The sequence below is a fragment of the Alosa pseudoharengus genome, unplaced genomic scaffold, assembly GCF_046254945.1.
Source record: "Alosa pseudoharengus isolate Yale_2024_CS ecotype anadromous, Long Island Sound unplaced genomic scaffold, YU_APseudo_1.1 YU_APseudo_1.1_scf_2, whole genome shotgun sequence".
Classification (NCBI taxonomy): Eukaryota; Metazoa; Chordata; class Actinopteri; order Clupeiformes; family Clupeidae; genus Alosa; species Alosa pseudoharengus.
Window position 1 is genome coordinate 50047505 of NW_027468663.1, and position 14401 is coordinate 50061905.

Sequence of the window (14401 nt, forward strand, 5' to 3'; positions counted from 1 at the left end):
ACAGGCTGACACTTGTAAGTAGCAAGGGTTTACTGTGATGGGACCTTTATTAGTCGGCCGTGCTGATTCTGCCAGCTTTCAACCAAGAACAAATATATATTTATGCAAGTTTAATAATATAATAATAATAACATTAATTATAATCATAATCATTTGCATCATGCCTTGTAAACTAGGAAACAATCAGAGCTTGCCTCCCCACCCCCCAATCCATATGCAACACATCCTCAACCCAAAAATTAAAATGTTTTAAAATAATAGGGATAATAAGCCAAAGGGAAAAAATGAACATCCAGGTAATGATTCAGGGATTTTTTTTTTCTGGCTCAGGGATCTTCATCCTGATGTGCCATAAGTCTAACGTGGCCTAGGAAGAGTGGATCCAGTCTTCAGGGTGGGCCAGGGCCCTGGGAGGTGCTGGGGGCCCGACTGAGGGGATGCACCCTGGCAGGCCCGGTGTGGACTCATGTGGGTGGTGATAATGAGGAGGGGGGAGCTGGGGGTGGAGGAGGGGGGAGCTGGGGGTGGGGGTGGGGGTGGGGGTGGGGGTGGGGGTGGGGGGGGGGGGGGGGGGTCATCTTGCTGCATGGCGGTTGGGGGATGGGAGGGTCAGGTCGGGCTTCAGGGTCAAATATGTGTGTGTGTGTGTGTGTGTGTGTGTGTGTGTGTGTGTGGGGGGGGGTTCTCTGAAGGTTAGTGCAGGTAGTCATCCACTGAAGCGAAGGCGCAGGAGCCAATGCCAGTGCGCGCCATGAGGGACAGACATTGCGCAGCCTGGCCAACCGCCTGGGCCAAGGGGGGCTGCTTGGGCAGGTTGTGAGTCTCTGTGAACAAATACACATTCAAATACACACTCAGTATCAACTTCTATAAAATCAATAAAATCTTTTAGACTTAAAAAGCAATGGCAACCCCGTGGCCTCTAAAAACACCACCTGACAATGTCGACCTCTGTGAGTCTGTGTGACTTATCAGTCAACTTTAACTTAAAGTTTACAAAAGACAGCCGTCCTACCTAGTATTGCACTGTTGAGTGTGGAGCAGACCGGCTCTCTTTGGATTGAGTCCAGCTGATAGCCCACTGGACTACTCCAGGGATCGGAGTATGCGAGCAGGCTGAAGGCATCCTACAGGGACAGGGACAGACTCCAGTTAAAGGTTGTAGACGAGTTCACATTACAGTTAAGACACCAAGGAATTAACAGCAGAACACCCATCAGCTGAGAACATAGGTCCTGGCATTTACCGTCACTGTACAGACAATTATATGTAGAAAGTATGTCCGTTTCAAACAAGAAGCGGCATTCCTGAGAAAACCCTGACATTAACAAGCAGTGAAACAGGTGACGAATCAACAATTCTGGCTTTTCAAGTCTGTCTAGATGACTGATGTCAAAAGAATGTAGTTTCATTCTTCTCAGCCCAATTCTCTGGTCTGTCAAGTTACTCAAGACATAAAAGTGCTTAGCAAACACTGTTCCTATTTTTTTTGTAACTATTACAAATCCCTAAAATGCCACAGCTGCCAAAGTAACGGCAGTGAACTAAGGACAGAGTTAAGGACCTTCAGCATCTTCTTGTTGGTGGCGTTCTTGCCACGTTCCCGGCGGAGATGCTCGCTCATGCTCTGCAGCTCCCGTCCGAAGTGGATCATCCTCTCTATGGCCGCCTGGCTGCCTCCACACAGCTGCCTCTTGAACTGAGCCAGTTCCACCTCTGAAGACAGACAGAGAGGCAGGAATCAGACGACCAAAGTCCCATGGCCAATATGTCCTTTTTTGAGCCACAATCTACAGTACCCTGCAGAATTATTGGCACGATTGGTAAACCTTTGGTGACTAAAAATAGGTATAAATAAAAAATCTTTTAGTGATTTATTGTAATCTCGTGAAAAGAAAAAATCCAAACTTGAAGGGAAGAAAATTTATTTTGATAAAAAGGAAAATCTCAAAGAAATAAATATTTTTAAGAAAAACACATTGCCCACAATTATTGGCACCCATAGAAAATCTTATATACAAATTTAACAGAGGCATTTTCCTATGTATATTCAACTTCTTTAAGTTAATCAGAATGTCTGAATTTTTAAAAATAGTTCATGACTTTTTTTCATTAAGGTATGAAAATAAAGTGACACAGGCTAAATCCCCTAGTCATTTTTCAACATGGGAAAGACCAAGAGAATACACTAAATGTAAATGAAAAGAAAGTGTGTTACATTTGTAAGTCAGGGAATGGCTATAAAATACTAAGTACTAATGCCCATATTTAAATTTAAAACAATAATTAAAAGGTTCTAATCAACTGGAAATTGATTACTGTTGGGGAGTTACAGAAAAAGGCATCATCTTGGGAACACCAAGTCCCCCAAAAAATCTAAAAAAATTATGACCTCACTGCTAATAGATTATTTAGAGGGCATGGCAGGTAAAGGCCTTTCCAGTGCATTACAAATGTAAACAGCTGTTTGGCAAGAAACACTTTAGGTGGATTTGGCGTACATAGAAGTGTTTTTGTTAAGAATATTTATTTCTTTATGAGATTTTCCTTTTTCTCAGAATACATTAATTTCACTTTAAGGTTGTGTTTTTTTATTATGAGATTACAATAAATCACCAAAAGATTATTTTGTATACCTGTTTTTAGTCAACTTTACCAAAAGTCCCAATAATTCTAGAGGGTACTGTACTTTGAGCCCACTCTATCAAAATGAGTGGGAAGCTAAGAGGGGATATGTTGAACCATACAGTATATCCAACAAGAAGTCAAGAAATGACAAAAGTAACAATATGTTTTAAAAGTTTTTTTTTTTAAAAATTGGGATTCAATTATGTACTACAAAAGCAATTCTATAGTTTTCATTATGTCAGATGTAAAAATGACTTTTCCCTGAAAAAAAAATGAATTTCCATGACCTATAATGAATGGTATAATATAGGCTACTGACCAAAGATTTCAGAGCAGCTGCATAGCGTTAAAGAATCTTTGAGTTGTTTTAAATCAGAAGATAAACAAAGTTTATTCCACAACCACTCAAGCAAACCAGTAGCTAATAACCAGATATAGGCTATTTTTCCTCATTTTTTTAATTAAGGTATTATCATTTTTTTATTCCTCTTTTTAGTCAACTTTAGCATGAGTGTATTCACTTATGCTCATCATTGTAAATATACACATACCTACAGCACAGGAGGTAAGACCTCCTGTATTATGCTACAGGGCTGCTCTTACCCATATCTGCATCACAGTCATCTGGTTCCACGCCATGCACTGAGCTCCCATTGAGAAAGCCATTGGAGGACGATTCGGACACGCCATTGGTGAAGTGATCCACCTCCATCTCCACCTCACTGCTGAAGATTTATTAATGTGGTTAATATTAATTAAAAATCAAATTTGTTTAGATGTATGTGTCAATTGTTATAGGCTAATAATTAAGGGCTGTCTACACATCAAGGTCGGAAGAGCAGTGACATGAATGCCTTTTGTATACATCCTACCTCATTTATTATTCTAGCATTCAAAACATTGTTTGAATATTCTATACCAGGATGTTGGAGCCCATGTGAGCCATATACACCATATATAAACTAAAAGGCAATCAACCTCAATGTTGCACTGAACTGTAACTTCTAAACACAAGTATTAAATCGTATTAAGTGTCTGCTAAATGTAATGTAATGTAATGTAAAATCTCATAAATACAGAGTGCTCCATGAAGGGGCTAGCCTCAGCAAGGTGCGGTGTACCTGGTGCTGGGCTGCTGCTGGCTGCGTGTGCCGTTCATGCTGCCGGGGTCACCACTGGCCACACCGGACGGGCAGGCTTTTGTACAGTGGGCTGAGGAAGAGGCTTTACTGGACGACATACCATTACAGCCGTTACTCTCGAATCCTGGGGACAGGAGGAGTGAGATCAGTGGGACAGGCAGGGTCCTTGGATTAGTTACACACACACGCTTTTTCAGACAGTACTCAGCCATAATCAGGAAATACACTAAAGAAAAATATTAAGTCTATGTTTTCGCTCCCATTTTTCATGAATATACAAAGTATAAGTTTTGTTCTGTTTCTCTAGATTTGCTCAAATCTGTGCTAGGTGGTGTATTATTTTGTCAAACGTCATATGCCCACTGACAGGTGGACGCTGATATAAACTATTGACAGATGTGCCTTGGACTGGTCACAATTAAAGGTATCTCTAAAATGTGCGGTTTTATCACACAACACAAAGCCACTGATGTTCTGAACAAATTTGGGGGAGCATGCAACTGACATGCTGACTGCAGGAATGTCCAAAAGAGCTGTTGCCAGTGAGCTGAATGTAAAGGAGAAGTGCTCACGAATATGGATTTCTGAACAAAATTCAAGAGAATTTTTTTTGTTCAGTTTAGATAATACTGATGGTAGACCTAATGTGGCAATGCTACTACTAGTAGACCAGAATTTACCACTGTAAGGTTGTGCAGCTCCTCTCTACTACCATGTGTGTGACCAGCTATGCAAACACATGTGTGGTGAAAAAAGAGTACCACGAAGTATAAAAATGCGTAATCTATCACTATCACCCAACCTCACAAAAAAGAATAGGCCCAGAAATCATTATTGTTTTGCTATTGTTGTGCTATTGTTGTTGCAAAAGCAGTCAGTGAAAACCTGCTTAATTTGAAGAGGCCTATCGTGAGTTTGTTTATGTGTGTGGATAGCAGAAGCGAAAGAGGCTACAGCGCTCGTAAAAAAGAAAGTTCAGTGTAATGTTTAGCAAGTATAACAGTTTAGGACCCATGAGGCTAGAAGCACTTACGGTGTTGTTTTTGCACATTTATTAAGATGTACTTACACTATACAATACTAAATGCTATGCAGGAATCCACTTTGTTCTATCAAACAAAAGCTCAGCCTACCAACGATATCATTGGAACTTTCAGTTTCAGTGGTGTGTGGAGTGCAAGTTGAGTGGTTTAATTTTTGCACACACATTGAATGAATGCTCATACCACTACCACTTAATAGCTGCTTTCAGACATGTCCTCCGCACTACATGCGGATCTTTGTCAAATGGATGTCCGACCCTTCGGGTGATTCAAATATGATACTTACATGTGGACATAAATGCTTGATGTTTGAGGATAACAAATCATCCATGTTTGAGGATAACAAATGATCAAGTATTTCCTAATTAGGGAAAAGTAAAGTCCAGGTGAAGTCTGCACCATACCTGTCAGGTAGGCCTGTGAGCCACTGGCTTTATGGGTGGGGCTGCTGAAGGGGCGAGGTGACCCCGGGTAGCTGTCCTGGGACTTGGGGCTTCGCCCTCCCAGGCACCGGACCTCACTGTCTGTGCCATTCACCATCTCGATGAACTGCCTGACTCTGGAGGGGATAGAGGCCATTTAGAGAAGTCATGCTGGCACACCAAGGTCCGTCCAAACAGGCACATAAGTGTGGAAATGAATACACATGTGCGTTGTCATGGGAGCCAGGACTTACTTCAACATGAATAAGAGGTCTGGGTTTCTCTCTAAGAGACTGGGATAAAGCTGCTGTGTCGTCTCTATAGCTTCTCCCATTCTTCCTGACAGGACCAACTTCTGGATTTCTGTAGGTATTTGTAATAAATCACTCAAACATTTTCATCGAACCATCATTAAAAATCCCACTGCAATTTGCATGTCATACACAAGCACAAACTAAGTGCAGTTCATCAAAATAAATCACTTCCATTTGACATTTGTTTTTTTTTTACTTCCTTTTAAGGAACTATATTTTACACTGGCAAGAGCAATTAAACAAACAGAGCTGAAGATAGCTCCCTTGTTTGGCTCCTGAGAACAGGAGGCCACTGGTCATGTGACCTGTGGAGACTCACTCTGTCTGTTTTTGATGGAAGCCAGTTCCTCATGCACGGCCTGATCGGTGGATTTGGCAAAGGCCTCAGCAGTGGCACAGTAGCTGTGGTGAACTAGGTAGGAGGCCACCATCCTGAGAGAGAAGAGGAGATCAAACTCAAGGTCTAACAGCAAGGGCCAATATTTTGTCAATAGCATCAGCACTTCAAAATCAGAATCAGGTATAAATCGCCAAGTGTGCTACCTACAGTACCACACACCAGCAATCTGGTTCCAAATACAGCGGGACTACAAAAAAAAGTTTTAAAAAATCTCTAAAGTCTGTTTTTCTGTATTCGTCATTCTCCTGGACATGAAACTCACTTCTGGAGCATGGCCTGCCATTCGCCCTCTCGCTCCCCTATAGGGAAACGGTCGATCTGGGACTGGATCTTTGTCCTCCATTCCCGCATGTAGTCTTCAATGTCAAAGACGAAGGGGTGCTGCCCGAAGTTAGCATCCACCACCTCCCCTGGGGTCTGTAGACCCACTGTAGGGTACAGGTTGGGCTGTGCAGAGAGAGAAGGAAATGGTGGAGGATAGTGCTTACACATGTGTGACAGTGATTTCTCTTAGAATGGCAAGTTATAAAATACATGCTTTTACTTGACCCCAGATGATCCATCATTCACTCATCTTTGCTGACAAGTGACCAATATTTATGACAACAGGACACTCTATTTTTTTGCATTCCTCTGAATAATAAAAAATTACCCACATTCCCTTTTCTCACAAAACGGAGATAGAAGCTCCACAAGAGAACTTTCCATTTTTTCCATATTTGAATGAAAGGAACACTAAAAGCTGGTGAACCAACGCATTTCCTTCAAAACACCCACAGAATGTTGGACTGCTGCCAATGCTGTTTTCTGCTCAATGGATTATTGTTTTATTTTTTTTTCTGTACACAAGCAGCTATTCAGCTATTGTGGGTTCACTATGGAACGTCTTGGTAAAGTTAAAACCAAGAATCAACTAGCAAAAACCAGAGGTATGTATTGGTAAAGTTAAGGAATGGAATAAACCCACTAATTCAACTAACACATTAAAACACCTCACACCTAAGGTGAGGTACTGTATGAGATACAGAAACAAATGGTTGCTATACCAAATGACCACATCTACCACATCTGTTGACATGTAGAATTACAGCACAAATACATAAAACATACAAATGTATACACCATATAAGATTGTAGCAGCTCTGCCAAACTGACTCATCAATAAAATAATAACCAAGAAAAGAAATCGCTCATACTGTTGCTGTGTGGCTCCTATTTACAACAACTCTTTGTGCCATTATTTTCTCCACTTTGTCAATGAAGATAAACAACAGCATTCTAGCTTATATAGAATGCCTACAAGAATATATGCATAAAAATCACCTTGCTGGTTATTATGGAAAGACGATTAACACCTACTCAAAGATAAACACTTAAAGACTATAAGATCAAATGCGCGCAAATCAGCATGTAAACCAAACAAGATGCTGGAACAACAAATAACTGATATTTGATCAGCTTATCCAATGCAAGGCAGCAGCACATTAAATAATAAAACAAAATAAGGGTTACATAATAACATAAGCTAGAATTATAACTGAACTTGCAATTCATGCAAACATGGTCAATTTGGCACATAAAAACTCTTTGTAAAATATACAGTATCTGGTCACATTTCAACAAAATGTATACTCACCGGTAAATCTGTGAAAGCAATACCTATGGGAGAGGAGAATTTTATTAACACATTGTTTCACCAGTTTATCACAGATTACCCATAAAATGTCTCTGATAAGAGCAAAATTACACTGTTAGGCTTTTTTGCTAAGAGCTTCATTAATGGAGTTTTATGTTCATTAGATTTGCAAATAATATTGTGCATGGCAAACGCATATACCTAGACTATGACCATTCTTTGTGTAGAAGCAGGTGTTGTTGATGAGGTTGACACAGCAGCCAATCACATCACCAGTGGTGAAAGTCGGCCCATATGGCTGGCCTGTACCAGAGGAGCAGAAGGAGTGGCCGTCGTCTCCATGGTAACCATAGGAGTGTTTGTCCCAACCTGAGCATAACAAAAAAGGACAAAAAAAGGATGTTTTTTTTGCATACTTGAAAGATGAAGAACTGATGTGAGGAACAGCCAATCGACTCAGTTGGGGTTTTATCTCGTCAATGCTCTGCAGCACTACCGAGGGCCCACCCAGTGTCCTGTGACTTGTTAAAAAGGCACAGGGTGTCACCCAGCTCTGCCAGATATCCCTCACTGGCTGCATGTAAACATGTGACCCCAGCACCGTGGTGTCATTTCAGGCCAGAGTCTTCTTCTACTCTCTAAAGCGACACACCCAAAGGAGACCACAACATACAACAGGCCCACTTATGCAGCAGGGCCACATCACACACAAACACAGTGCACGAGAAGAGCAAAGTAAAGAGCAGCTACTGTCCTGACAGGATGTAATCTCTCAGCATTGCCTTACCTGGAAGTCTGTTCATGTTGACACCCTGTGCAGACAAGCCAATGCCCATGTAACTGAAAACCAAACAAAATATAAAGTTTAGGCTACCTCCTCTCTCACAGAGTGATGTGTAGTGTTGTGTGAAAATTCTTCTTTTCGCTTCCTTACCCATCTCGCCCTTTACTGATGATTTTCACCTCAAAGTAGTAAACGCCACAGGCTGCTGGGATAGGATGAGTTGCCCTCACAGAGGCAGCGTCTTTTGGGGTCTTTCCATGTCCTTAGTGTTTGAGGGAGACACACACATTCTAGTAAGAACAAATGCTAGCACTGAAATGGGAGGCTGCCAGAGCCAGAGTAACCAAAAACCACCATCATAACTGTCTAACCTGCACCTGAATTTCCTGTCTATCCTGCAACTGAGTTCTTTTCACCTAATTCATAAACTCCAACCATTCACCTGTAAAATGTACCATAGCTTTATGATCATATATTCTTTAAGCGCTTCTTATGCTTTATGGTTTGCATAATATTGTTTTATTTCCATTAGGCTGTTGATTAGTTTGACATTATTGTTTATTATTGATATTCTCCTTAATATAGTCTTACCATGTCATTGTTTTTTTTATTATTGATTGAATGGACATAATTGTTTATTATTGCTATTCTCCTTATTATAGTTTGGCCAACATCCTAATCTGTTCCCTGTTATATTTTAAATATTATGTTGTTTTTGTATTTGTGTGTCGCTTTGGACAAAGGCGTCTGCAAAATCCCATAACCATAACCATATATAATGTGTCAGAATGTCAGACAGCAATGTAAAATGTAACAATGCAAAAATTGACTAGTGTTAACTAATGTGATGTTAAGAGTTAACTAGTGTAGCTACGTAGCCAAATAAACCATCTCATCTGAAAACTATAATATGACCGGGCATTATAGTTCATCAATAAAGTGTGGCCTTACGGTGAATATTGTAAAATATATAACTAGTTCCGGTAGAAAATCATGGAGAAAATCAAGGAGCAGTGCATTGCTTGCTCTGGGTAGGAGATAACTGAAGATGGAGGCTTGACGTCATAACTTGGGTAAAATGTTTAGCAAGCTAACGACAGCAAGCTGATTATAGTTAGCTATAAAGCTTCAACATGGCGATATTGCACCACGACTACAACCAGTTATGAGTGCATCCTGCGCAATCCGCAACATAGACTTGTTCAAAGGATTCAACGACACAGTCATCTCTAATTCTAACCAATTCACTTAATCTTCAAGTTGACATCATGCTAGCTGTTATCTTGTTTACTCGTTAGCTCTGCACTCAAGCGATCATGTACCAAGTCAACATTTCCGGACCTGGCTGACCTGTTGGGTCTACAGCAACAATAGTTTTCCTCAAATGACATGAAAAGGACAGTCACTACTCGGGTCTCTGGCTAACTCTTCACATATATAATAGCAGTTATCTAATCATACTGACAAAAAGAAAACTTAAGTTATGAAATAGCTGCCAACACACTAGCCACCAAAGTCATAGCTAGCACATTACAACTTGATGCGTACAGGGTAACGTTTAGCTTATTCATCAACTAACGTTAAGGTGAGGTGATGTTGGATTTCAGAAAGTAAAATTAATGAGGCCCCTGTCGTCTAACGTCAACTCAGTCAACTAATAGTGAAGGCATCATAGATTCATAGAATCTATATTTAGACCCAGTCAAATGATCTCTGTTAGCTGAAGAGTTGGCCTTAAAAGCCAAGGCATGCTAGCATTCGCATGTAGCAATACAGACAGCGAGCTACGATAAGGCTTATGTTGATGTTAATGTTCCGTCATAAAGTTAGCGACTTAGCTTGACAGCTAAAACAGGGTAGCTTGCTACCGAGTTTACACTGTAAACACATCTTAACTTGCAGTGAAAACTGACTATATCAGTGTATATGACATTTTAGCCAGATAAAGTTAGCATGTCAACCAGCTTGACTGTTGGGGATTCCTAAGAGAAAGCAACGCGGAGCTAACCAGACTGTTTAACCTTCCTTTGGTATGTCATAAATAAGCAAACTAACCAGCTAGTTAGCTAGCCAGCCACAGCAGCTAACACTGATTTAGTAATACTTTATAGTAAATGCGACGCAAGCTAAAGTTAGCATCAGTCGTTTTAGGGTGCTAGCCTGCAAGAACACTGGTTTATTTCCGTCGTACCTTTGTAATGTACTCGTAGATTGTTCTGTGAAAGACCAATGTAACTGAACTTGTCCTTGGGACTCCATGATTTAGGCAGTGGAGTCTCTTGTTCATTTACAGCTGGATATAGCCTTCTAAGTCGCTGATTGAGCTCCTTTTCCTGCTCGTTAAGAGCAGAGTCTCCGTGAACAACAACCGACATCAGAAATCCACAGCCCGATGATGGTCCTGACATGACGATTAGTTCTGTTTCGTTTGTTTTAATAGCTAGCCAGCTTTTTTCAGCTGGACTGCTATTTAAGAGTGACAGATTTTAGTCGTTTATCTGACCACAAATGTCGTGGTCCTATGTTGTAACCAGCTAGCCAGCTAGCTTCAATGCTAGCAAAGATGAACTCGCGTTAGCTCCTCAGCTTGCTTGTCAAGTAAGCAATCGTAACAGCTAGCTAACATTAGCTGACATTCACAGCGCAAATGAAGTAAAGCTCTAGCCCACATTCGCCATCTAGAACATGTTAGAAAAGTTCGACGCGCTCACTTTATGAGACACAATAAATCCTATGTACTAAATTGAGACTGGACATCGACAGATAGCTCTGTAGGTAAACCCGATCTTTTGTTTGTTGTTAGTGAGGGATACAGAAATCTGATTGGCTAAGAGGAGGTCCAGTCACACTTCCTCGAGGACATCATACATGACCAGACATAACCACTTATTTTCCCATTCTGCCACTGTTCAGGTGAAGTTTGTCACAGTTCGATTTAATTGCAATCTCAAAATTAATATTTTCACTGTAATATGAGTATTTTCAGATGAGTACTGATTTTCTTTAGCCATACCCTGACTTACAAAGGTCAACTACTTTCCCTTTATCCAAAGTGTGTGTTCTCTTGTCTTTCTCATGTTAAGAATGGTATTGACCTCTGTGGCACATTATTTGTAGGCCTAATAGACCTTAGTGAATCCGAAAGTTATGGACTACAGCTTGGGAAAATGATCAATGAGAAAAACAAGTTTTTGTTCCATTTTGTTAAAGCTTAACTAAGGGTGTCAATACTTAGGCACATGTGTTTTTGTTCTTTATGAGGAATTATTTTTTTCCCCTGTATAAATTATTTTCCCCTCAAGGTTGGATTTTCCTCATTGTTTTCATTGTGAGATAAATACTAAATCACTAAAAGATAATTTTCATAATGTTAGTCTTTTTAAAAGTATTCTAATAAGGTTCTAATCAATGTGGATGGCGCTGTAGACAGGATACCTATGGACTGATATGTGAAGTTACTGTCTGGGGAGGGTTGAGGATTTGGCTCAGGCAGAAATGGTTTGTTGATTGAAATGCTTTTTATAGGATACAAGATGACAATGCTTTCCCAATTAAAAATATCAGCACTCAACCTTTCAGAAAAAAATGTTTTTATCGTCTGCTTTTGAATGCACACTCATTCTTTGTCTCAAATTCAGGCTTGAATTTTCAGCCTCACTGTCAACCAAAAGTTGTGGGTAGTATTCTATAAAGCCCATCATGCTACAAAGATCACACAAGTCAAATATTCCAAAAGTGTTTCTCCATTTAATTTCTTGTCACAAAAAGGATAGCTGACAAAATGACTATAAACGTCACAATAATTATACAACATAACATACTCAAGACATTGATCTGTTTTGCATATACCATACATCACAGAGAAATCATACACTTGATCGTTAAATGATAATCACAGATCAGTTACTTTGCACAAGAGTGCATTTGGTGGCTCAGACTAACATACCTCAGATTTTTGCACAAAAACATTCCTCAATATATTTACTGTTAGGCAAACATACAGTCTCCATATTCAGTTGAGTGCTCTATAAATATGCAGAGAGTCTGTCATTGTAAAGTATTTTTTTAAAAGTTAATAAATTACATATTTAAAGTTCTTAACACTGAGAAGTGTTTTCCGTCTCAGTGTTCGGTTGACCAAATGACAAATATTTCAAAGCAGCTGTTAGCAAAGCAGGGAGTTATAATGTTACTTTTGCTAGCTGAAAACTACTTTGTGTTCAGTTGTGTCCATTGCCCCATCATTTATTATCCATTTTTGCTGGTTCCAAACTATCCAAAACTGGTGGAAAATAAAGGATATAATATGGTATCCATATAATTTTTTCTCTAATCACTCTGGAGCAACACGTCACTAAAGTCAGGCTGCTGATGTGGAAGGTTTCCCTTTGGTTGTTAGGGTGGCACGCAGTCCCAGAATTCGTGGCAAAGGCACTGGCAGAGCCCATATGCCATGATCATGAGCAGGCTAGCGGGCACCAAGCTGACCAGCAGCACGCCCAAGGTGGTTTTCTGCATTATGAGCAAGTAGACGCCCATAGGAAGAGAGCTGAAGTACAACAGCCCCAGGAGCCACACAAGGGCTCGGGCCGACGTCTGGCACAGCAGGGCCGCACAGTTCCATACTGTCCACCGCTGTGTGATAGAAGCCATGGAATCCAAGCTAGAGGAGCGGTAGTCCCTGCCGCGTGCTGCCAGGGGCCCATTGTGAGGGTCATTGGACTCCGGCGGGGACTCCATGATGGTGATGACCACATAGTTGGAGCTGCGCAAAGAAGAGGGGGAGGCTGTGGCAGATGGGCCCACCAGAGAGCTCAGGTGCCTGGGACTGAGGAGGATCTCTCCAGGGCCCTCGTTAAGATTTCTGTGGTTGCGCACTTGGAGAGACAGCGCCGCCACCAAGTTGCAGTCATCGGGGAGGCTGCCCACTGCTTCCCCTGGCAAACCGGTGATGTACCGGCAGAATGGGCACACTACCGCATTTGGTGGCGACTCCCCCAAGTCCAGGATTTTGGCCAGGCACTTAGCGCACAGCCGATGGCAACACTCGAGCACCTTGGGCCGGCGGCTGGTGAGGCTGTAGGGGCAGTAGCAGATCTTGCATTCCAGCTCCTCGGTGGCGACGCCATCCTCCAGTGTCTGTCCCATCATCTCGCCCTCTTCTCAGCTCTGGCAGACTGGGCACTCAGCGGGCAGGGCCGGAGAACATAGCCGCGAGGCAGCTACTGCTACTACGCCACTTCTCGGGTCTGCAGGCTGTCCCATGCAGGCTGTGTGTAGCAAGGCAGGCTAAAGCGGACCGGAACATCCCCCTGTGCCGTGCCACACAACTCTGGGCTGATTCGTGCAGAGGAGCCTTTCATGCACTGTGTGGAAGGGAGGGGAGAGGTCGCCACAGAAAAGATAACTGTTAACACAGCAATAGAGAACAAACACAGCAGCAACAAAGCAGCCCCTGTAAAACCAGGGCTGGAATTTTCTAGCCGGGCCTTTTGTTGCCAGTGCAATTCAGTCCAATTAGTGTTGCAACACTTCTTTCTGGTACACTGTTAATAATGACTGGGAGAAAGGTTATTCACTTGCACAGGGCTAGATTGTGATAAGAATCTTCCACTGATTGCCAGCCAAAAGGAAAAGGAGTCCTTGAAAAGCTACACATCAAACTACATTTTCAAGATGATTGTTGTGATTTTAATTACTCTACAGTATGTTACAGATTGTGATTTGGCTTTGGAAAAATGTCCTTGTTTTTGAGCCAATTCTGTAGAGTTCAGTTCCTAAGAGAGTAAAATAGGTCAGGACTCTTAGTTTCATTCTTCTCTGACCCTGACAGACAGATATTCAGAACCATCCATGTGTGATAGATGTCAGGACAGCAGGGGAACATGCCAAATGTTTTCTTTTTCAATACAGCCCCTGTTCAGTCTGACCGTCAGGCTTTTTGACTTTTTCTACTGTAGCCTACTATAAAACTCAACAGTTGAAGAATAATTTCGATTTATTAACTAACCATGTAAGCAACATAACTTGTC

General features: G+C 41.4%; 2 protein-coding genes across 3 annotated transcripts; both read right to left on the reverse strand.

Annotated features, from left to right (window-relative positions):
- Positions 1-682: 682 nt before the first annotated feature.
- Positions 683-11130, reverse strand: ranbp9 (RAN binding protein 9). Of its 2 annotated transcripts, none has more exons than XM_076295396.1 (14): positions 10561-11130; positions 8520-8631; positions 8373-8425; positions 7787-7954; positions 7586-7608; positions 6212-6396; positions 5869-5981; positions 5490-5598; positions 5218-5372; positions 3750-3894; positions 3232-3350; positions 1565-1716; positions 1016-1127; positions 683-824 (listed from the first exon to the last, which is right to left on the reverse strand). In XM_076295396.1, the coding sequence occupies exons 1-14, from the start codon at positions 10775-10777 to the stop codon at positions 694-696; spliced, it is 1794 nt and encodes a 597-aa protein (XP_076151511.1). In that variant the 5' UTR covers positions 10778-11130; the 3' UTR covers positions 683-693. The 2 variants fall into 2 exon arrangements, with proteins under 2 accessions (XP_076151511.1, XP_076151510.1); XM_076295395.1 differs by having other exon boundaries at positions 3232-3353.
- A 1634-nt stretch (positions 11131-12764) lies between these two features.
- rnf182 (ring finger protein 182) lies at positions 12765-13520 on the reverse strand. Its single transcript, XM_076293319.1, has one exon. The coding sequence runs from the start codon at positions 13518-13520 to the stop codon at positions 12765-12767; it is 756 nt and encodes a 251-aa protein (XP_076149434.1).
- Positions 13521-14401: the final 881 nt, after the last annotated feature.